General features: G+C 50.2%; 1 protein-coding gene across 2 annotated transcripts in view; it reads left to right on the forward strand.

Moving 5' to 3' along the window:
• ptpn20 (protein tyrosine phosphatase non-receptor type 20) overlaps positions 1 to 25,438 on the forward strand; it is a 364,145-nt gene that overhangs the window by 211,370 nt on the left and 127,337 nt on the right. For both annotated transcript variants that reach the window (XM_038782830.1, XM_038782831.1), the window contains 3 exons: positions 5,409 to 5,620; positions 8,880 to 8,978; positions 11,986 to 12,314. In XM_038782830.1, the coding sequence (XP_038638758.1) occupies positions 5,409 to 5,620; positions 8,880 to 8,978; positions 11,986 to 12,314 (640 nt within the window). The remainder of the gene's footprint in view (positions 1 to 5,408; positions 5,621 to 8,879; positions 8,979 to 11,985; positions 12,315 to 25,438) is intronic.

Here is a 25,438-nt window from a genome sequence, read left to right on the forward strand (position 1 = left end):
TCCCTCCCCACTCTATAACGGCAGTTCTACAGAATGTAATAAACACATTACAGAGCACAGGTCAAACCAGTACTTTGTAGATAGAATTGTGGAAATATGAGCGAAGATACCACAATTTGGACTGACTGGGATCAGCTGATCTCTCCCAGCCTTTCGCCTCGCTCTACCATACCTCTGTCATCAGTAAGGCACGCTATGTTTGCGAGCGCGCAGAAGAAGCTCACAAGGATGGTTCCAAGGGATGAGAAACTCCCGTCATGTGGATGGGATTGGAGAGGCTGGGACTGCACTCCTTGGGGAGAAGAAGGCCAAGGGAAGATCTGATCGAGATGCTCAAAATCATGAGGGGGCTGGACAGAGTAGATCGGGCGAAACTGTTCCCTCTCGTAAAAGGATCAAGCACGAGAGGGCACAGACGGAAAACGATTTGCAAAAGGAACAAATGTTTCACACAATGGGTCTGGAATGCGCTGTCTGGAAATGTGCTGGAGGCAGGTTCAATTGAGGCATTCAAGAGGGCATTCGATGATTCATCATAGAATTATCATAGAATTTACAGTGCAGAAGGAGGCCATTCAGCCCATCGAGTCTGCACTGGCTCTTGGAACGAGCACCCTACCCAAGGTCAACAACTTCACCCTATCCCCATAACCCAGTAACCCCACCCAACACTAAGGGCAAGTTTGGACTCTAAGGGCAATTTATCATGGCCAATCCACCTAACCTGCACATCTTTGGACTGTGGGAGGAAACCGGAGCACCCGGAGGAAACCCACACACACACGGGGAGGATGTGCAGACTCCGCACAGACAGTGACCCAAGCCGGAATCGAACCTGGGACCCTGGAGCTGTGAAGCGATTGTGCTACCCACAATGCTACCGTGCTGCCCATAATCGATTCATTGAATAGATAAAATGTGCAGGGGCCTGGGGAAAAGGCAGGGGAATGGCACCAAGTTACAATGCTCGTTTAATAATAATAATCTTTATTAGTGTCACAAATAGGCTTACATTAACAGTGCAATGAAGAGCTAGTGCAAACACAATGGGCCAAATGGCCTCCTGCGCGTAACAATTTGTGAATCTGTTATCTCCCTCAGTCCTACAATCCTCTGAAACCCAAATCGCTTGTGTATCCTCCACTTCCTGTACCTGCCCTCACCCCCACTACTCATTAACTGTTGTCCTTTTAGCTGTCTACCGTGAGCCTTTGAATTCACAGCATAAACTTCCCTATCTCGCCACCGCTTTCTACTCGTTTAAGACACTGACAAGCTTTTGGTTACTTCTCCTTTGGCACAGTGCCATTCTCTATCTAATGGCACTCCTGAGATATTTTACAATATTAAAGGTGGAAAGTAGATGTACGCTATTGTTATTTGATGATAAACATGGAGGAGCATATTTTTCTGGTGGGAATGTGGAAGGAGAAATTGTGTTGCCTCACTGTGAGTTGTGCCTGAAGGGAGTTCACATCTGTTTAACGCTCATCTCCCCCCCCCCCCCCCCAACCCACGCTCCCTGAGTGAGACCCCCCCCCCGCCTGGGTGAAAAGGGTTTCTGCCTTGAGTCAATAATAGCAGATTAAGTGAGCATGTGCTGGAACAATTTGCAAAGCGTTTACGCTGTGCAACCGATGTTTCTTGGAAATGTACCTTGCGATTCGCTGAACGCGAAGGCTGTCAAAAGTAAATCACTAAAATGCAAATGGCTTCAATCGCATTGAAGTGGAGTGTCTGGTCCCTTGCGGGTGAAGTGATTAAAATGGGGTCAGGCTATCTTCCCCCCCGCCTAAAACAAGTCCCTTTTCAGGAAAATGCCACTCACTTCAACTTGGTAACTACAAGCAAGGACGTGGGTTAAATTTGTGAAGTTATCCAGGCTCTGGAGGAGGTGGATTTTTATGTCGGGTTTCAGACTATTCCCCGAGAGGCAAGTATCAACACAGATGGACACATTGTCCTGTTCCCCGTCTTTTGTTGTGGGGATTTACTGGATCAAATAACCGGGACTTTTGCCGACAGCTTGACCCCATTTTGACCTGGCAGTCTCTCGAGGCCAATCTACAAATGTGGTTCACAATAATAAATCAATGACTCCGGTACCCATGGATACAAATCACCGATGACTAGTGCACAGGTACAGAAAGGATTGAAAAATGCTAATCGGTTATTTGCCTCTCAAGAGGACTGGAAAGCAAATGAGAAAAGCTGTTGGCAACACGGTGGCACATGGTGCCTCACAGCACCAGGAACCCAGGATCCATTCCAACCTTGGGTGACTGTGTGTGTAGTTTGTACATTCACCCCGTGTCTGCGTGGGTTTCCTCCGGGTGCTCCGGTTTCCTCCCACATTCCAAAGATGTGCAGGTTAGGTGGATTGGCCATGATCAGTGTGGGGTTATGAGACCATCAATTCACGCGACACGTGGTTAGAAGTGAACAGTGGTTTTAATCGTCTTACAACAGAGCCTGCCTGTGACAAGATGAACTCCAGATGAACTGGCAGGCAGGCTCTCCGCATCAACCTTTATACTTCCGGTTAGGGGGGAGGAGCCAAGGGTGGAGCCCAGTACAAACTCCCGTACACTCCCAGTGCATCTCCCCCGAGTGGTAGAGCAGCGCAACTGCTCGTGTACCGAGCTTACAGAGACATAGTACAACATGTGTAATACAGTGTGAATTATGCTACTGTGATTCACCACAGTGGGGTTATGGCGATGGAGCGGGGAAGTGGGCCTACGTAGTGCGCTCTTTCGGAGGGTCGCTGAACAAATGGCCTCCTTCTGCACTGGATGGTTTTAATGATCCTGTGCTTCGGTTGTGGCAAGCCTTTATCAGACCACATCTGGCGTATCGTTTCAGATATGAAATTGAAATGGAGGGCGTGATTCAGACACTGCGTTGCACCCGGCTTGCAGCCAGGCTGGCACTGCCAAGGGTCAGGACCTGAGGAGGGCCTTGCCCATGGGGGCGGGGGGGGGGGGGGGTGTGTGAGGGAGAGTGTGAAGGGTTATGAAGAGGGGGGTTGAAGGGGTCTCATTATGGTTGGGGGGGTGAAAGGGTTCCTGAAAGGCTGTGGGGAGGACCTAAAGGGGGGGGGGGCCTTCAGCAACCCCTCGTGGGCTGTCCTGACTAGGATGGGTGTGGGGGGGGGAGGAGTAATGCACATGTATGCGGCAGGGCGTGGCTGGGGGGGGGGGGGGGTGCGGCATTGCCCATAGCTGGGGGGCGGGGAATGTTGGGGACCCTCAAGCTCACTTCGAGATTGGGACACCCTTTCAAATTGACGCCCCGATCTCCGAGGAGCCGGACTCCCCACTGCTGGAAAAAATTAAACTCACCTAAAATGACACTTAGAAATTCTTCAGTTGGATTGATCACGCCCGGAGTTTAATTGAGATCCACCAGACTCAGATTGGGGAAGAGGGTTTAATTATGGGGACATGTTGGGCACGATTGAACTAAATGGGAGCAAAATACCACAGTGAGCGCATTTAGCCAAGTGATTCTCGCAGCACCGAGAAACACATGACTACAACGCCACTCACGTTAAATAAGGGGCCTCTGCGGGGAGGGAAACGTACATAGCCCCATTTTCTACACCGAGAATCTCTGCTCGCCGGAATTTTTAATTGGCACCCCGATCTCCGAGGCCCCCCATATGACCCCTGACCCCCCCCCAAGCCTCAACGCATCTCGCTCCCCCCCCACCCACCGCCCGCACAGGGCATCCCCGGCCTGATCGTCAGCACACAAGAAATGCCAGCTTGGTACCTTGGCAGTGGCAGGCTGGCACCAAGGTGGCAGTGCCAGGGTGCCCAGGTGGCATCGGCAGTGCCAGGGCACCGCCCTGCCTGATGGAAATGCACCTGGGGGCCTTCGATCCCCTGGGGGGTCTGCCACAAGTGACATTCCGTCTGGTCTCCGTTTGTGGAGACCAGTTTTTTTTTCCAAAAAATATACTTTATTCATAAAATCTATAATAAACATTACAGAACATTTCGGATTGTCTGACTGTACATTTCCATCAAAGTTACACATTGCCTTGACATTCTTCCATTCAGTTGGGATGACATGACACACATATCCCTCTTTGCATTACAGTTCTTTCTTAAATATTTACATTGTCATGTTTCTTTTATAAATTGGAGTGTTAATGACACAGACTGAGGGGTTTTACACTGTTACCCACCCCTCGGTGTACATTTGCTGGAAGACCTTACACAGTGGCCTTTCCCCATTGCGCCTTGGCGGCAGCTGCCCCAAGCCTGAGTGTGTCCCTCAGCACGTAGTCCTGGACCTTGGAATGTGCCAGTCTGCAACACTCGGTCGAGGACAATTCTTTGCACTGGAAGATCAGCAAGTTTCGGGCAGACCAAAGAGCGTCTTTCACCGAGTTGATGACCTTCCAGCAGCTGTTGATGTTTGTGGAGACCAGTACTGAATTATGCTCGCCCGATTCTTGGCGGCGAAGGGGATAGATACCAATGCCTCAGGTACCTCGGGAAACTGCATATTAAAGTGAGACTAGCTGTCTGACGCTAATATGCATATTTGCTAAAAACTGATCTTGGCCACAAAGGGTGGGACTCACATAGTAACATCCAGCAAGATCGCCTTCAACCTCGCGAGGCAGATAGGTCCCGGGAGCGGGGTCTCCCGGCTCCTATGGACCATGCGGCGCATTTCGGGTGCAGTGTGGCCTTTGGATGACGCCCGTTATCTCTATCCCTGTCAAATTTGCCAAGGCCTGTGTTCCCTGGGTACCCACTTCAAAACATGCCAGTCTCATCAAACCTGCCTCCTTGTATCTGGTAGGATGTGCCCGCCCCTTACCTCACCTTAAATCCCCCTGTGGTTTGGAGGCTCAACAGTTTTAAAATATTAATATCAGATCAGAAGGCGACCCACCCACTGTTGTGTGTTAAAATTCAGCATGTCAGCCCCCTAGCGTGGAAGCTTGGATTAATGACATGGCTGGGTTCATCAAGTTGGAGAGGATAAAGTTTGCCTTGTGAGGGTCTGTGCAGGGGTTCTTCAGGCTGTGGCAACCGGGGGTGGGGGAGGGGGGGGTTTCCTCTTGGGGTGGCGTTGGGGTTAGGGTGGGGTGTTTCCCGATCTGTGTTCTTATTGTTATATGGGGGGGCTATTGTATTTTGGGGAAATCCCTATGTATAAATCTTGCGCGTTGTGTACTTGTTTCCTTTTTCGGTAGGGGGGGTTTGTTGAACATTGGCTGAAAACTTGAATAAATATATATATTTTTTTAATTCAGCATGTCGATTGGATAGATTGGAGTTCTGGGGAAGATTCCGAATAATTTCTACATTGGAAAATAGATTCTAGTCCCAGAACAATGTGCCACCTTTTCACTTCTATTAACGTCAAACAATATTGTTAAACAGGTAACACGTTTGAGGTGAAGTTAAAGAAGAACTCCGCAGGTTTGGGATTCAGTTTCGTGCAGATGTACCCAGTGGACAATGACCCAGGAGGGTGCTTGGTGAGAATAAAGAGATTGTTCCCGGGGCAACCAGCAGAGGAAACCGGCCAGATGGAAGTTGGGGATGTCATTCTGGCTGTCAATCGAGAACCGGTGAAGGGGTTATCCTATCAGGTGAGTGGTTTTAAGAGGGAAATCCCTTGGCGAAGCAGCTGAATGAAACTAATAACTCCTTTACACATCGAAGAAGTGACGCTTCTGGTCGACAGTGTCCACAAGTGCCAGGGTCCCAACTTTTGCCCGAATAGATGAAGATTTGGAGGCCAGTTAGGCTGGGTAGTTTTCTCAGACACATCCTTGAAGGCCGCAATTACTAAACAGCATTTTGACATCAATCACGGTTACACTTATCGCTCATCACCTGCCAGCGCAGACAGTGCCTCATGTCAACAACGCCGACTTTGGGGCATAATGCAAGGGGAACTGACAGAAATTGCAGCTTACAAAATCAAATCATCCTTGATTTATTTTGAAACGTTAACAGGGCCGCTCTGATATGTCGGCCGTGTTAACGTTCAACTCAGCGTGCATTACCTAAGTTCCAGAACTAACAGTGCCCCTTAACCAAACTGTTCTGGTACAGCTGCAACATTGGAGCCTACCTGGCAATGTGAAAAAGTACCCAGGTGCGTCCCCTGCACCACACGGTAGGTGAGAGGCTAGATTTTAATTTCCGTTCCAGATGAGATTTCGGTCTGGACTAAAAAAAAAAAATCGCTTATTGTCATGAGTAGGCTTCAATGAAGTTACTGTGAAAAGCCCCTAGTCGCCACATTCCGGCGCCTGTCCGGGGAGGCTGGTACGGGAATCGAACCGTGCTGCTGGCCTGCTTGGTCTGCTTTATAAGCCAGCGATTTAGCCTTGTGAGCTAAACCAGCCCCTTGACGATTGTTCAAGTTATGCCCCTCTTTTTCTGGAGTGTCCTATATGCCCTATTAAATCTTTAATGCCCCAGCTACTCTACACCTTGATCTTCTGTAATTAAGAGAATATAAATTTAATCTATGCAAGCTGGCTTGATGATGTATTTTAGGCCGAGTATTATTCTGGTGAAACTGCATCCTCTCCAAGAGCAATATCTTCGTTCAGAGATGCAGTGTCCAGAACTGAGGGCAGCAGTCCAGATGGGTTCCAATCAGAACCCTATACAGCGATAACGTGGCCTTTACCGCTTTGCATTCCAATTCTCTTGACATTCCATTAGCCTAATTATAGAATCATAGAATCCCGACAGTGCAGGAGGAGCCATTCAGCCCATCAAATCTGCGCTGACCCTCTGAAAGAGCACCCTGCCTCGGCCCAATCCCCCACCCTATCCCCACCTCGGGGCAATTTAGCATGGCCAATCCACCGAACCTGCGCAGCTTTGGGCTGTGGACGGAAACCGGAGCACCCGGAGGAAACCCACGCAGACACGGGGAGAACGTGCAAACGCCACACAGTGACCTGAGGTCGGAATCGAACCCAGGTCCCTGGCGCTGTGAGGCAGCAGTGCTAACCACTGTTCCACCGAGCCGCCCTTTAGTGTCAGTCATTGAAACTGATTTTATAGAAGATGGTTAGTCAATGGAACAAGCGGCCAGGAAGAGTGATTTACACAGGAACAATGGGCTCATGTAATGAAGAGCAAGATAATGGCGGTTAAAATTAGTTTGACTGAAGTGCGTTCTCCAACCAAACCTCTCTTGTGCAACCTCGTATCATAAAATCTGAATTTCTCAAGTTTTAATAACATTGCCCGTCTTATTTTTAAAGACTTTAAAAACAACTCTGATTGTACGGAAACATTTATAGGCCGCCTAATGAGAGTGGTTGAATGGAAATACGTGTCTTCTATCGCCCATTGATGGGTGTACTAGCACATGTCCGAGGTCCGTTACATTCCCTTCCAGTATTAAGTAACAAAATGTATCAACCATGTATTCCTGAACAATGTTTCTCCTTGTGGTAATATGACTAGAGGCACTACGATACCTGGGAGTGTGAGCTACTATTGGTGGAGAAGGCCCGCTGCTCATTGGCCCAAGTGTTGCTTTCTCATTGGTCAAGACTAAGGTAGCTCCGCCCAATGAGGCGGGGTATAAGAACCCGTGTTTCCCAGCAGCCATCGTTCTTTCTGTACTCAAGCTGCTGGGCAAACATCTTGTAGATTAAAGCCTTCAATTCGGACCACGCCTTCATTTCAGTGGTTATTGATCGCGCATTACTCCTCTTCCCCGAACGGCGGTGACTCATCCCCGGGTGAACCTCCAAAGAGGTGCCAGCTGCCTGTGTTATCTTTCCCAAATAATCTCTCTTCACCTCTGAGCCACATCATCACATAACGAATGGGCAGGCTGTTTGCCCAACGTAGGCCATTATAAACGAGCATGTGGTGACAGGAAATGCTGGGAAAGCTCAGCAGGTCTGGCAGCCTCTGTGGACAGAGGAACAAAAAGTTAACGCTCCGAGCTCAATGTGAGCCTTCAGAACTCCAGCAGCTGCAGTATTTCACTTTTCCTTCGCACGGAGAGTGTGGTCACTGGACTGGATTCAAAAGAGAGGTCCTTCCTCCTGGGAGGCATGTACACAGAAGCCAATTGTATTCTTCGCCGATAAAATAGTTAACAGTTAACACAGCGATAGGATTATACCATGAATCAGCACTCTCCTCATTAATGACTGAGCGAACGCAAGATTAGTTGCTGTGCACAATATTGTTTGCTCCAATCAACGATGAAAATGTTAATTATCTATGCAGGGGAGAGGTACGATTGCCCAATCAAACACTGTTCTGCTCTTCAGAGAACAGGCTTGACTCTTTATGTATCTTCACGGACTAGCTGGACCATATTTGATTATATTTGGTTGCATTTGAGGGCAGCACGGTGGTGCAGTGGGTTAGCACTGCTGTCTCACGGCGCCGAAGTCCCAGGTTCGATCCCGGCTCGGGGTCACTATCCGTGTGGAGTTTGCACATTCTCCCCGTGTTTGCGTGGGTTGCACCCCCACAGCCCAAAAATGTGCAGGGTAGGTGGATTGGCCACGCTAAATTGCCCCTTAATTGGAAAAAATGAATTGGGTACTCTAAATTTAAAAAAAAAAATCTGGTTGCATTTGTAAACAAGAACCTATTCATCATTTCCTTGACTCCATCATTACGTCTTTGCCAACATTTTAATGGGGCCCAGTTAGGTTCCATACTGGCGCTCACATCATTCTCTCAACATGCGGATGAAAATAATTAACGTGATCAGTTGGAAGGGTCACAGGCTGTTCTTACGAATATCCACGCAGCTTTGCTGTGGCGGCTGCATCTACAATTCAGTATTGGTGTACGTAGATGGCATCTAATCAAGGTTTGCGTTCCAACTTGTGTTCTTAATTTCAACAGGAGGTACTTCACCGATTGCGAGGAGCTCCCCCTGACGTCACAATGACCATGTGCAGGCCAGCACCCGGGACTCTACTTGAAATAGACCCTAACCTCCTGGTAAATTGGTTGAATGCCGACAGTGTATATGGACTAATGGGTTTGCAGAGTTGGGGTGGTGGGCAGTGGATGGTACTGCACGTGTAAAACAAAATAGACTGAGGGACAAGTTATAAGAGCTGCATAAAAATGGATACCACTGAAAAGAAGGCAGTGGCGCAGTGGTATTGCTACTGGACTACTAATCCAGAGACTCAGCGAGAGCTGAGTTCAATTCCCACCATGGCATATCTGGAATTAAACGGTCTAATGATGGCCATTGTTGATTGTTGTAAAAACCCATCTGGTTCACTAATGTCCTTTAGGAAAGGAAATCTGTCGTCCTTACCTGGCCTGGCCTACATGGCGGAATGGTAGCACAGCAGTTAGCACTGTTACTTCACAGCGCCAGAGTCCCAGGTTCGATTCCCGGCTTGGATCACTATCTATGCGGAGTTCTCCCCATGTCTGCATGGGTTTCCTCCGCACGCTCCGGTTTCCTCCCACAAGTCCTGAAAGACGTGCTTGTTAGGTGAATTGGGCATTCTGAATTCTCCCTCAGTGTACCCGAACAGGCGTCGGAATGTGGCGATTAGGGGATTTTCACAGTAACTTCATTGCAGTGTTAATGTAAGCCTACTTGTGACACTAATAGGGATCATCATGATGTGACTCCAGACCCACAGCAATGTGGTTGACTCCCAGATGTCCTCTGAAATGGAGGGCAGTTAGGGACGCCAACATCTTGTAAAATTAATACATAATTTCAAAGGAAACTTAAAACATCAAACCAAAATGTGACGAGGTCATGGAATCATAGAATGTCCACAGTGCAGAAGGAGATCAATCTGCCCATTGAGTCCGTGCTGACCCTCCAAAAGAGCGCCCAATCCCCCTCCCCCATCACTGTAAACCCATAACCTCACCTAACCTTTGGGTTAGATGGGTCAATAAAACACCCCAATGCCCCCCCCGGTGCTTCGATGATGCCAGTGGATATCACGTCCTCCCTACCCAGGGCCCCCAGACCGCGAATGTGGCCTTGGTAAAGGGGCAGTCTTTCGGGCTGGATGACCCCTTCATGGATCAATTTATTGTCACTTTGACCAGACCCAGGAGCAGATTCACAAGGCAATCCTTCTCCTTTCTGCATGTCCCACAGTTGGTTTGAGCCACAGTTTAACGATTGACCTCGGGCGGGATTGTCCGTTCCTGCAGCCGGCCAATGGGGTTTCCCATTGTGGCCACCCCCACTCCGTCAGGATACACATGAGCATGGGCACGCTGCCAGCGAAGGATCCGCCAATGGAGAATCCCGCACCACATCTATGAATTCACGGTACCTGCCATGCGTTAGTATCCAACACTTAACACAGTCTCCTCATGTATATTAATATCGAAATAGCTGCTTCATACAGAATGTTTCTTTATCGTGAATCTCAGCGTGGAATACACATCTCTTAACACATTCAAATTTAAAACAAAAGAAATAATTACGGGCAGTTCACTGTTGGGAGTTACCAATGGTTTTTCTTTAGAAATGGATGAAGTGTGGTTCGTTTGGATGTCGTTGGAGATGTGACACATCTTTCCACCAATGCTGTACCCTAGATAGCGCAACATCACATTTGCTCCTCCCACACTCCCAGGGGATGATGCATTGGAGGAAGGTTAAGTCAATAGCCCAAGCCAAATTCCGCATGAGCAACCATCCCCCAAGAAACACCAGATGATCAGTTTAACTTTGGGTAAAATGCAGTATGAAGGATCCTGATATGCACTTTTATAACTTCTCCTGCATAAGCCATGGCAGAAGCTTTACAGCTGTACACGTATGGGCCATTGAAATGTTTATGTTTGAGATTCATGATGTTTTCACATGAGGGACAGTTCTTGATGAATAAGGGGATCAGGGGTTATGGGGAGAAGGCAGGAGAATGGGGATGAGAAACAAATAAGCCATGATTATTTTGGGGCAGCTCGGGAGTAGAGTGGTTAGCACAGTTGCCTCGGGTCACTGTCTGCGTGAAATCTGCACGTTCTCCCCAGGTCAGCATGGGGAGCATGCTGCCCCAGGGCAGCAGGGTAGCATGGTGGTTAGCATAAATGCTTCACAGCTCCAGGGTCCCAGGTTCGATTCCCGGCTGGGTCACTGTCTGTGTGGAGTCTGCACGTCCTCCCCCTGTGTGCGTGGGTTTCCTCCGGGTGCTCCGGTTTCCTCCCACAGTCCAAAGATGTGCGGGTTAGGTGGATTGGCCATGCTAAATTGCCCGCAGTGTCCTAATAAAAGTAAGGTTAAGGGGGGGGAGTTGTTGGGTTACGGGTATAGGGTGGATACGTGGGTTTGAGTAGGGTGATCATGGCTCGGCACAACATTGAAGGCCGAAGGGCCTGTTCTGTGCTGTACTGTTCTATGTTCTATGTCTGTGTGGGTTTCCTCCAGGTGCTCCGGTTTCCTCCCACAGTCCAAAGATGTGCAGGTTAGGTGGATTGACCATGATAAATGAAAATGAAAAATGAAAATGAAAATCGCTTTATTGTCACGAGTAGGCTTCAATGAAGTTACTGTGAAAAGCCCCTAGTTGCCACATTCCGGCGCCTGTCCGGGGAGGCTGGTACGGGAATCGAACCGTGCTGCTGGCCTGCTTGGTCTGCTTTAAGAGCCAGCGATTTAGCTTAGTGAGCTAAACCAGCCCCTTAGGTTAAATTGCCCTTAGGTTAGGTGGTGTTAGTGGTTTATAGGGATATGGTGGAGGTGTGGGCTGAGGTGGGATGCTCTTTCCAAGGGCCGGTGCAGACTCGATGGGCCAAATGGCCTCCTTCTGCAATGTAAATTCTATGATCTATGATTGAATGGCGGAGCAGACTCGATGGGCTGAATGGCCTAATCCTGCTCCTATGTCTCATGGTCTTATGTTGGTGTGTTCCCATTACGGGTTTTAGCTTTAGATCTGTATATTTGATCAAGGTGCAAACAACTCAGCGCGGAAGGAGTAACTCGTTTTCTGGTTTTATTTTCCAACGCTAGACCCCGATTTCTTCGCCCGTGAAAGAATTGTCTGTGCTGAAGTCACTTGACCCGCGGAACCAAGAGCTGCTCTCAGAGTGCGGCGTGCACGGGGCAGCGGGAGAAGATGGGGAGCAGCCCCGAGGTCCTGATGGGCAGAGCCCCTGTGAGTGGAGCGATCAGGAGCCGGATGGTGAAGCTATCGAGGAGTCTGCTGATCAGGGGCAACGTTTCCCACGTATTTCACTCGACGCACCAAGCCTGGAATTAGTTAGTGCCTTGGCTGAAGACCTGAGGCAGAACTGTTACTCAACCTGTGACCTGGATGTTTCAATGCCAAGCACAGATCGGTAAGGATCACCAAGCCTCTACTCTATTGCTTCAATACCTTTGAGAGAGAAAGATTGGGCTAGATTCTCTGGTCCCGTAGCCGCAGGTTGCTCGGTGGCAGGATTCTCCATTCCCGCCGCTTGTCAATAGGATTTCCCGGGAAACCCGTAGGCGGGGGTGCGCTGCCGGCGGGAAAAGTGAACCGCAACGGCCAGAGTATTCCGGCCATTATCTTTTATTCGATAGCCATATGCGGAAATGTTCCAGACCTGCCCACTGAGGGAACCATCACGGGTGGGGCGGAGAATTTGACGGACAGTGACCTCAGGTGGGAATTCCCAGCCCCAGGGTGGGAGTGACTAGCGAATCCCGCCCATAATGTGAAATTCCCCACCAAATACATCCATTATTTCCTGCAAAGGTAGATCCGGTTGGCAGACCAGTGTAAATCCAATCACTTCATTTGATCAATTCGATCTGCCCACGCATCACTAAAAAACGTAAACACTTGGTTAGATATTGTCAATTCAAAAAGGTGTTGCTTTCAATGGCAGGTTGACCTATTTGTAATGCAGGACGCGCATCTTTCCCTCCTCTCCGGATGCTGCCTGTACCAGCTGTCGAGTATATTCAATGTGTCAGTTTTCTAAGTGAATCAGAATCGAAGACAGCCTTCATGCGATGCGAGCTACCTTTGATCTGCCGTTAATGGCCTGGCGACTCCAATTATGGCAGGAGTAGCTTTGTCCGTAAACTTGTCAAGGCCGCAACACCCAGTGCCACGTACATTTAGTGCCTTTAGGGTTCTCAGGAGATTTGCAGGAGCCCAATCAGGAAAAACGTGACACTGAGCCAAAGATGGAGATATTGGAAGAAAGGTTTGGTCAAAGTGGTAGATTTTAGGCAGCATCTTAGAGAGAGGTAAAGAGGCAGAGAGATTCAGGGTGGGAATTCCTTTGGTTAAGGCATAAAGAGATCAAGGCACAGCCACCCAATTGTGGGGAGAAGGGAGTGGTGGGTGCACAAATAAATACAACACATCGGGCCCCCCCCCCCCCCCCCACCCACCATCCGAAGAGTCAGTGGCGTTCACGTCCCTGACAACCTCAAGAGCCCTGCTGCCTAGTTATGCTCTAATGAGCCTTGATTGTCAGTGGGCAGGAAGGAAGTCCCACCTTGGAGAGTTGTCAGAAAATCAGACTGGCCTGCAACTCTCCGGCACCTCCCGGAACAGCGCTGCGGTGGCTGGAAGAGACACTGCGAGAAATTTCCTGAGCCAAATTTCCCAAGCCTTTGGGGCAGCACAAGTGATTAACCCCGTGGCTTCACAGCGCCAGGGTCCCAGGTTCGAATCCCCGCTGGGTCACTGTCTGTGCGGAGTCTACACTTTCTCCCCGTGTCTGCGTGGGTTTCCTCCGGGTGCTCCGGTTTCCTCCCACAGTCCAAAGACGTGCAGGTTAGGTGGATTGGCCGTGATAAATTGTCCTTAGTGACAAAAAGGGTTAGGAGGGGTTCCTGGGTTACGGGGATAGGGTGGAAGCGAGGGCTTAAGTGGGTCGGTGCAGACTCGATGGGGCGAATGGCCTCCTTCTGCACTGTATGTTCTCTGTTCAAAGCACAGGATGCTGGAGAGAAAGGAAAGTTCCACGGCTCTGGGCGGTGAGTGTAGGGAAGGCCTGGGGGTCGTGATGGGGGTGATCTAGGGATGATCCACGGGGGGGGGGGAGAGGGGTCTTCAGGTCACTGGGTCTCAAGCAGAGGGCCACCCCAGTTAGAAGGGGACTTTTGATGGAGGTACCACCCACCCCACCTTGCCCTCAGGGATCTGACTCCCTTTGCTCCTGCCCCCCCCCCCCCCCCCCCCCCCCCCGACCCCTCATTGAGCTGTCATCCGCCCACCAGCCTAAAACTTGAGGCTGGGTGGGGAAAAAGCCCCTACGTGGCCACGACCGAGGCATGGACGGGCTCCCCCTCCGAGACGCTGCCCACCCCAGCTACCAGGTGGGGAGGGCAGGAACCCGGAGTGAATCCCCGCCATACAATTTCATTCTCACCGCTCCACCTCAGAACCCCCCAGGCGGTAGGGAGAATGTAAAATTCGAGCCGAGATTTTGATATTCTGCAGAATCAGCGAAGAAATAGATGGTGATTAAATCAGATTTCACAATTCTCACGGGCAAGAGGTTGAACGTCTATTTCTGGTTCAGCTGGATAATCTTCAATTAGCACTGAATAATTCCTCTTACTTGAGCATCATTTGAGATGCATATTTATAATAACCCGGCGACGTAAAAATTAATTTACTAAGACTCACAATGACACATATGGTGTGTTGGGTAAGCTGGGTCTACGTGGACTGCGTTTGATGCAGTGTAGAGAGAGACAGACTTCCAACACTTGAAGAAATGCAACACGATTTTATTGATCAACGAACTATAATACATGCTTGACTGTGGGTGGACACTATGCTGACTTGACTGGAGACCTGAGGCTAACCTGACCAGATTATTTTACTACCACATGGTGTATGTTCTAGTTGTTGCTCACGAGCTCTGACTCAGAGGCTGCATCCCGAGAGAGCGGGAAAACTGGTGCCCTCTGGCTTTATAGTGGTCGTGTCATAGAACATAGACATAGAACAGTACAGCACAGAACAGGCCCTTCGGCCCTCAATGTTGTGCCGAGCCATGATCACCCTACTCAAACCCACGTATCCACCCTATACCCGTAACCCAACAACCCCCCCCCCTTAACCTTACTTTTATTAGGACACTACGGGCAATTTAGCATGGCCAATCCACCTAACCCGCACATCTTTGGACTGTGGGAGGAAACCGGAGCACCCGGAGGAAACCCACGCACACAGGGGGAGGACGTGCAGACTCCACACAGACAGTGACCCAGCCAGTGTCCTGTCTGGTGATTGGCTGCTGTGTTCTGTGTGTTCACTGGTCACCCTGTGTGTCAATCACTGCCTGTCTGCACTCTATCATATACCTGGATGTATATTATGACAACATAATTCATTGTCCATGTGGCCATAAGCTTTGCCGTGAGTCAGTTAAACTGCAAAAAATGTGCAACCGATTCCCAGTGTGCTGAGAATGGACACAGCAACAGTATAACTAACCCAATGGGGTAGCGCAGTGTTTTACTAACTTTTTTTCCGGGGACCCATTTTTACCAACCGGCCAACCTTCGGGACTGAACCCGGCCGAACATCGCGACCCACGCCGGACGAACTTCGCGACCCACGCCGGCAGACCTTTGCGACCCACCCTTTTCTCTTACCTTGTTTGTTGCTGACAAAAATGGAGGAAATAGTTTTGGGTCCCTTTGTCCCCAATGGTCCCTTTGTCCCCAATGGTCCCTTTGCCTTTGCCCCCCCCCCCCCCCAACGCATGTGCAGTGCGGCTGAATTTTAAAAATCTTTTCCTGGCCATTTTGAAGGCCGCTCGCAGCCGGCATTATTAAAAGCCGGCTGCTGCGGCTGTTGCGCGTGGATTTGCGTGATCAGGAGCGCTGCGACGGATGGCTCCGCGACCCTCCCGACACCCAGTCGCGTCCCTGAGTTTGACAATGCCTGGGTTAGCGAACTTGTCCACTGGCGCAAAATTACTTAGTGTTGGAACTGAAATGTTCAATAGTTTTCTGACCACTGCTGCGTTACTCGCAACCCTCTCGGCACACGTACATAAGAAACAGGAGCAGGAGTAGGCCATTCAGCCCCTCGAGCCTGTTCTGCCATTCAATATGATCGTGGTTGATCTGCTTGTCTTTCGATTTTCCTCTTTCCCATCTCCCCACGCTAACCTTTGATTTCCTCGCCTAACAAGAATCTACCCACCTCCGGCTTAAAAAAGTTCGATAACCCCGCTCCCACTGCCTGCTGAGGCAGAGTTCCAAAGTCGGACAATCCTGAGAGGACAAATTCTCCTCACCTCTGCCCTGAAGGGGTGACCCCTCATTTGAAAACCGTGCCCCCTAGTTCTGGACTCGCCCACAAAGGGAAACACCCTTTCTATGCCCACCTTGTCAAGACCATTCAGAATCTTATATAAGACCACAAGACATAGGGCCAGAATTAGACCATTCGGCCCAATGCGTCTGCTCCACCATTCAATCGTGGTTGATATGTTACTCCTCCCATTCTCTGCCTGCTCCCTATAACCCCTGATCCCCCATTAATCAGGAACCTATCTATCTTATATACTTCAATCAGTCAATTCTAGTGAAAATAAGCTAAGTTTATCTCACCTTTCCTCATAAGACAGCCCACTCATTCCAGGTACCAATCGAGTAAACCTCTTTACTGCCTTCAATGCATTTACGTCCTTCCTTAAGTAAGGAGACCAAATATCATAGAATCCCTACAGCGCAGAAGGAGGTTTTTCGGCCCATTAGGTCTGCACTGATCCTCCAAAGGAACCCCCTCACCCAGGCCCACTCCTCCGCCCTATCCCTATAACCCCACCTAACCTACACACCGAAGGGGCTGTTTAGCACAGGGCTAAATCACTGGCTTTGAAAGCAGACCAAGGCAGGCCAGCAGCATGGTTCAATTCCCGTACCAGCCTCCCCGAACAGGTGCCGTAATGTGGCGACTAGGGGCTTTTCACAGTAACTTCATTTGAAGCCTACTTGTGACAATAAGCAATTTTCATTTTCATTTTTTTTCACCGTTGGACATTAAGGGGACATTTTAACATGGCCAATCTACCTGACCTACACATCTTTGGATTGTGAAGGAAACCGGAACATCCGGAGGAACCCACGCAGGCACGGGGAGAAAGTGCAAACTCCACACAGACAGTGACCCAAGGCCCAGCACTAGGGACCCGGGTTCAATTCCTGTCGTGCTAAATTGCCTCTTAGTGTCTGAAATGTTAGGTGGGCTTACTGGGTTACAGGGATCGTGTAGCGTTGTGGGGAGGATTGGTGCAGACTCGATGGGCTGTATGGCCTCCTTCTTCGTGTAGTGATTCTATGTCATCTACAAAGTTAGCTACCATGCCTTTGCTCCCCTCATCATCGATATAAATTGTAAAATGTTGAGGCCCCAGCATAGGCCCTTGTATGAATCTACGCATCAATTCTCGCCAATCAGAAAAAGACCAATTTATGTATGCTCTCTGTTTTCTACCAGTTGGCTGATCTTCTATCCATGCTGATACGTTACCCGCTAAATCATGATTTTTTATTTTCTGCAATAACCTTTGATGTGGCACCTTATCACATGCATTTTGAAAATCCAGATACAGTACATCTACAGGTTCCCCTTTATCCATCAAAGAACTCCAATAAATCGGTTAAACATGAATTCCCTTTAACAAAACCCTACTGACTCTTCCTTATTACCTTGAGTTTCTCTAAATGTGCAACTATAACCTCCTTAATGATTAATTCTACGTCTAACACCTGCCCCATGACAGACATCAAGCTAACTAGCCGGTAGTTTTCCAGTTTCTGCCTCCCTCTCTTCTTGAATAGAGGGTTACATTTATTACTTTCTAGTCTGAAATTTAGCAAAATTTGGAAAATTAATACGAATGTATCTATCACCATATTGACCTCCACTTATAAGACGTTAGGATGGAGTCCATCAGGACCCAGCGACTTGTCAGCCGCCACTCCACCAGTTTGGCCTCCTTCTGCACTCTATGTTCTATCCATTTTTCATTTCTAACCAGCTCCCTCTCAAACTCTTAATTTCTTTCTCCCTATTTTTGCCGTTATATTCTGACCAATCACCCGACCTGCCCTCAGTTATATCCTTAAGTCTGTCGCTTTCCTTAACTTCTTTCATTAGAACATAGAATATACAGTGCAGAAGGAAGCCATTCAGCCCATCGAGTCTGCATCGACCCACTTAAGCCCACCCTATCCCCGTAACCCAATAACCCCTCCGAAGGGCAATTTATCATGGCCAATCCACCTAACCTTCAAATCTTTGGACTGTGGGGGGGAAACCGGAACACCCGGAGAAAACGCCAGCACACACGGGGAGAACGTGCAGACTCCACACAGAAAGTGACCCAGCGGGGAATCGAATCGAATTAACCACAGATGGCGGCTGAGAAATTTTTTGGTTGGTAGGAATATATTTATTCTGAGTATTCTTAAATAACTACTGAAATGTCTGCTTCTCTACTGATCTCTCCTCTAGCCGAGTAGTTCAGCTCAGCTAGCTCAGCTTTCATAGTTGCTCTTATTTGAGTTCAAATAACATACGCTTTGCACTTCACCTGCACAAGAGATTTTGTTTGACAGCTACAGTATTAGCTCCAACACACCATGGATAACGATCACAATCGAGAAGCACCGTGAGAGGCAATTGTCTAATTGGATTCTGCAGAGTTCATGCTCGTGAGATATTGACTGCTCTACCACCTCAGACAGGAGATGCATTTGCTGCTTTCTGTTTACTTATCTATTTTAAACCTTTTGTGCTTCTGTGAATGCACTGTTATAACTCCCTTCCATCAATCAAATCACAGAACCAGAGTCCACCACCCTATCAATTAGTTGCCTAACAGAACACCAATTCAATGGACCCAACGGGAACTGATCCACACCCAGTGAGATTATTTTGATTGTCAATAAAAATAAAAGTTAAATACTACCAGAAAGATTGTAATCCCACGACAGTTCTGCATACATCCTACTCTGAGCCCCCGCACAATAAAATGCTCAATTCTACCTCAATTACTGCTCTTCCTGTTGCCACGGTGATGAGGCCTCAGGCCTACTTTGGGCCCACCTCTTAGCTTTGTTCGCTGGATTTGGGCCCAGGCCTATCTTGGTGCAGGCCCTTATCCGAGCTCGTAATGCATTGATGACCAGGCAGCGGATTAAGTCAATGTTAGGAAAACTAAGGAAGGGTCTGGGGAAGGAAGAGGGAAAAATAGACCACCAGATACCTCATGACCAGCAGATATCTCAAAAGAACATAACCGTCAATTAGGTACCTCCTGAAGTGTAGTTACTGTCGCAGTGTAAGAAACCCGGCAACCAATAAGCACACAGCAAATACCTAAAACAGTAGCGTGTTAAGGCCCAATAATCTGTTTCAGCGATGGCGATTGAGGGATACATATTGGCCAGAGTACCAAGGATACCTCCCCTGCTCGTCCCCAAAATGGTACCGTCAGAAGTTTTCACAGATTCGCAGAATGTTTACAGCACAGAAGAAGGCCAGTCGGCCCATCATGTCTGTACTGGTTCTCGGAATAGGCAATTTATTTAGTGCCGCTCTCCTGCTTCGTCCCCATAAATCTGCACATCCTTCCTTCCAAATAATAATCTAGTTTCCTTTTGCACCAATTAAAATTTCCACCACTACACTCTCAGGCAATGCATGCCAGACCACTCGGTGCATGAAAAGGCTTTTTCAGAGACACCTTGATTTGCATGTACACCGGTCCCTTAAGGTAGCAGGGCAGGTGGATATTGTGGTTAAGAAGGCACATGGCATACTTGCGTTTATTAGCTGAGGCATAGAGTTTAAGATCAGGGACGTTCCCGTGCCAGCCTCCCCGAACAGGCGCCGGAATGTGGCGACTAGGGGCTTTTCACAGTAACTTCATTTCAAGCCTACTTGTGACAATACGCGATTTTCATTTCATTTCATTCATTATGCTAGAACTGTATAAAATGGTGGTTAGGCCAAAGCTAGAGTATTGCGTGCAGTTCTGGAATCCACATTATAGGAAGGATGTGATAGCACTGGAAAGGGTGCAGGGGAGGTTTAAACATAGAAAACATAGAACATACAGTGCAGAAGGAGGCCATTCGGCCCATCGGGTCTGCACCGACCCATTTAAGCCCTTCAACCTTATCCCCGCAACCCAATAACCCCTCCCAACCTTTCTGGACAGTAAGGGCAATTTATCACGGCCAATCCACCTAACCTGCATTGCTTTGGACGGTGGGAGGAAACCGGAGCACCCGGAGGAAACCCACGCAGACACGGGGAGAACGTGCAGAGTCCGGCTCCAAATCCACCCGAGCCGGAATAGGGAACATAACCCTGTGCTGGTGGTACCAATCCGATCCACACCAGCCATCCAGCCAACGGGCACCCCCAAGTGGGTTGCTGTGGCAGCACACCCCTTAACACCTGTGTTGTAGCTTGGAGCTATGAATAGCGCTGGTGCAGGTATCACATGGCCAGGAATCTCTCCTGCTCTTGCCACCTGCCATTAGCGTACGTTGGAAGAACGCACACTTTGATATTCAACCCGTTTGAGCGCATTACGAACGCACCTTCCTTGGCCAACGAGTGTTGGTGTGAGACATGACCCCAGGGATTCCGGCTCAGAGGCAGCGATGCCACCCACTGCGCCCTCCACACCCACTGAGCCCTCCACACCCACTGTGCCCTCCACACCCACTGCGCCCTCCACACCCACTGAGCCCTCCACACCCACTGCACCCTCCTCATCCACTGTGCCCTCCACACCCACTGCACCCTCCACACCCACTGCGCCCTCTTCACCCACTGTGTCCTCCACACCCACTGCGCCCTCCACACCCACTGTGCCCTCCACACCCACTGTGTCCTCCACACCCACTGAGCCCTCCACACCCACTGCACCCTCCTCATCCACTGTGCTCTTCACACCCACTGCGCCCTCCACACCCACTGTGCCCTCCACATTCACTGAGCCCTCCACACCCACTGCGCCCTCCACACCCACTGTGTCCTCCACACCCACTGCGCCCTCCATACCCACTGTGCCCTCCACACCCACTGCACCCTCCTCATCCACTGTGCCCTCCACACCCACTGCGCCCTCCACACCCACTGCGCCCTCCACACCCACTGAGCCCTCCACACCCACTGCACCCTCCTCATCCACTGTGCTCTTCACACCCACTGTGCCCTCCACACCCACTGTACCCTCCACACCCACTGTGCCCTCCACACCCACTGTGCCCTCCACACCCACTGTACCCTCCACACCCACTGTGCCCTCCACACCCACTGTGCCCTCCACACCCACTGCGCTCTTCACACCCACTGTGCCCTCCACACCCACTGCGCCCTCCACACCCACTGTGCCCTCCACACCCACTGTGCCCTCCACACCCACTGCGCTCTTCACACCCACTGTGCCCTCCACACCCACTGAGCCCTCCACACCCACTGTGCCCTCCACACCCACTGCGCCCTCCACACCCACTGCACCCTCTACACCCACTGCGCCCTCCATACCCACTGCGCCCTCCACACCCACTGCGCCCTCCACACCCACTGCGCCCTCCACACCCACTGTGCCCTCCACACCCACTGTGCTCTTCACACCCACATGCTAAAAAGGTTTCATTTGCAATTGATTGACAAAATTAACAGTTGACTAATAGTCGGGCACCCTGGCAGCACCCGGATGGTACAACCAGGGTGCCGGGGCACTGCCAGGGTGTGGGCCAGGCTGGCAGTGCCAAGGTGCTGAGGTGCCAGGTTGGCGCCGCCAAGGGTCAGGGCTGGAGGGGGGGGGGGGGGTGGCCTTGCCCATTAGAGGTGGGGTTGAGTAGGTGTTGATGGCATCACTAGAAGGTTGGGGAGGTGAAGGGGTGGGGTACAGAGATTGGGGCTGTCGGTCAAATTGGCGCCAGATCTGCGAGGAGCTGTTCTTGCTGGTGGGTTCCGCTCGCCAGCAGGAAATCGGTCTGCGGCCTTGGGGGGAGAAACACCCTGAGGCCCAAAACACCGGCAGGGAAGAATCTCAGCTTAGTTCCAACTTAGTTTGAAGCCAGAGATCATGGACAGTATCAGCTCCATGCAGGCGGGGAAGGCGCCGGGACCGGACGGATTCCCGGCGGACTTCTACAAAAAATGTGCGACAGCGCTGGCCCCGCACCTGCGGGAGATGTTCACAGACTCGCTAGCTAGGGGCACACTGCCACCCACGTTAGCACAGGCCTCAATCTCGCTGATACCTAAGAAAGACAAAGACCCAACGGAATGTAGGTCATACAGACCCATATCTCTGCTGAACGCAGACGCCAAAATACTGGCCAAAATCCTAGCCAAAAGGCTAGAAGACTGTGTACCTGAGGTGGTCACAGAGGACCAGACGGGCTTCGTCAAAGGTAGACAGCTCACCTCGAACATCAGGCGCCTGCTGAACGTGATAATGACCCCCTCCGGGGAGAGAACACAAGAGGTGATCGTCTCCCTGGACGCAGAAAAGGCCTTCGACAGAGTCGAATGGAAATACCTCATAGAGGTACTGGAGCGGTTCGGGCTTGGAACAGGGTTCACCGCGTGGGTAAAACTCCTATACAACGCCCCCATGGCGAGTGTACGGACCAACAATACCAACTCCCAATACTTCCAGCTGCACAGGGGCACCAGACAAGGATGCCCACTGTCCCCACTGCTGTTCGCACTAGCAATCGAACCGCTAGCAATTGCGCTCAGGGCAGCAAAAAATTGGAGGGGGATCCGAAGGGGAGGCAGAGAGCACAGAGTCTCACTCTATGCAGACGATCTGCTCCTCTACATCTCGGACCCACAAAGCAGCATGGACGGAATCATCGCGCTCCTGAAAGAGTTTGGAGCCTTCTCGGGCTACAAACTCAACATGAGCAAAAGCGAGATCTTCCCAGTACACCAGCAAGGGGGGGGGGGGGGGGGGGGGGGGGGGCAGCACTAAAGGGGCTGCCGTTCAAACAAGCCCGACATAAATTCCGCTACCTGGGGATCCAAATAGCCCATGACTGGAAAGGGATCCACAAATGGAACCTCACCAGCCTGGCGGAGGAAGTAAAAAAGGACCTGCAAAGATGGAACACACTCCCACTCTCCCTCGCAGGAAGAGTCCAGACGATCAAAATGAACATATTGCCCAGGTTCCTCTTCCTGTTTAGATCCATTCCGATCTACATCCCCAAGGCCTTCTTCATAGCGCTGGACAAACTTATCATGGCGTTCGTATGGGGGGGTAAAAATGCTAGGATCCCAAAGAAGGTCCTACAGAAAACAAAATCCAGGGGGGGGCTAGCCCTCCCGAATCTACAATTCTACCACTGGGCGGCAACAGCCGAGCGAGTAAGGGGATGGATCCAGGAGCCAGAAGCCGAGTGGGTGCGTGCGGAGGAGGCCTCCTGCATGGGGACCTCCCTCCGGGCCCTCGCCACGGCAGCACTCCCATCCCCACCCAAAAAACACTCCAGCAGCCCAGTGGTGACAGCCACCCTCCAATCCTGGAACCAACTGCGGCAGCAATTTGGCCTGAACAAAATGTCGGACAAGGCTCCCATCTGCAACAACCATAGGTTCAAACCAGCACTGACTGACGCCACCTTCAAAAGGTGGAGACAGGACTGGGGGACACTGACAGTCAGGGACCTATACACGGACGACAGGATCGCAACACTGGACGAACTGACAGAGAAATTTCAGCTAGCTGGGGGGAACGAGCTACGGTACCTGCAGCTCAAAAACTTCCTACGAAAGGAGACAAGGACGTACCCACAACCGCCACGACAGACACTACTGGAAGACCTACTGGACGCAAGTATCCTAGAGAAAGGGAACTGTAGTGACATGTATGGCCGACTGGTAGATAGGGACGACACCGTACTGGACGCAACAAGAAGGAAATGGGAGGACGACCTGGGGATGGAGATAGGGTGGGGACTCTGGAGCGAAGCACTGCATAGGGTCAACTCCACCTCCACGTGCGCAAGGCTCAGCCTGACGCAACTAAAAGTGGTACATAGAGCCCACTTAACGAGAAACCGTATGAGTAGGTTCTTCCCGGAGGTGGAGGACAGATGTGAGCGGTGCCAAAGAGGCCCGGCCAACCACGCCCACATGTTCTGGTCTTGCCCCAGACTTGTGGAGTACTGGACAGCCTTCTTCGAGGCTATGTCCAAAGTGGTGGGGGTGAGGGTGGAGCCATGCCCGATAGTGGCGGTCTTCGGGGTTTCAGACCAGCCAGATCTATTCCTGAGGAGAAGGGCAGACGCCCTTGCCTTTGCCTCCCTGATCGCCCGCCGTAGAATCCTGTTTGGCTGGCGGTCAGCAGCACCGCCCAGAGCTGCAGACTGGCTGTCCGACCTCTCGGATTCTCTCCAAATGGAGAAAATCAAATTCGCCATCCGAGGGTCGGACGACGGCTTCCACAGAACGTGGGAGCCATTCATGCAATTGTTCCGGGACCTGTTTGTGGCCAACGTACAAGAGGAAGAATAGTCGGGGGAAGGTAGCCGGCGGGGAGGGGGGGGGGGCTACGGGCTCGTTACGGGGGTTTGATGGCTAGCTAAGGCCCAAAACCAAACTAAATAAATGCCAATAAACATGTTGGGGAATGTAAAATATGTATGCCGGCAAAGAGGGGGAGGCCACAGTTATTACTACGAAGATGCTCACCTGTAAATATATATTTTAATTTTTGCGTGTTTTTTTTCACTCTCTAACAATTTTTAATTTGTTCAATATAAAACATGAAAACTGAATAAAAAACATTTATAAAAAAAAAACTTAGTTTGAAGCCCACTGAAGCGCGCCCTTTTGTCTCATCCGTTCCCTTCGTGCCTTCTGCACTGTCTGTGTTCTTGAAATCGCTCATTTAAAAACCATTTGCCAAATAGTTCCACATAAAAATCAGCCCTATAAAGGCTTTTATGTTGGACGTATAACACATTTTCTTTTACCGTGAATCTAATCATCCTTTTTAAAATGTATAACAGTTTCACTAAAATAGTTAGGAAGATTGATAGTACAAATCATGATTAATTAGTTAGTAGGACTGCGATGACACAATAATCTGTTGAGTCCAGGAATTTTCCTCAGCGTTGGACACTGTAGTAATGAAACACTGCAGAAGCTGATACCTCTGCTGCATATTGCCTTGGCCAAGCCCTTCATTGGACACAGATAGCCAGTAAGAGTCGCATGTTGCACAGGCAACATCTGGGCGTTCTCCCTGCGTCATGGTCAATAATCCTTTGTTTAAAAATTGCGATCAGAGGCAGTCTAACTGGTCATTATTCCAGATGCTGCCTGTGGGATATTGCTGAGATTCAAATTAGACTCTGTCCCCTGCTGACCAAAATCAATGTCTGCACTTCAGAGTGCTTTGGGATGGTCCCTGGGAGAGCCAGAGGTGACAAGAGGAACCATTTTCCTCAA

This window comes from Scyliorhinus canicula, chromosome 22, assembly GCF_902713615.1.
Source record: "Scyliorhinus canicula chromosome 22, sScyCan1.1, whole genome shotgun sequence".
NCBI lineage: Eukaryota > Metazoa > Chordata > Chondrichthyes > Carcharhiniformes > Scyliorhinidae > Scyliorhinus > Scyliorhinus canicula.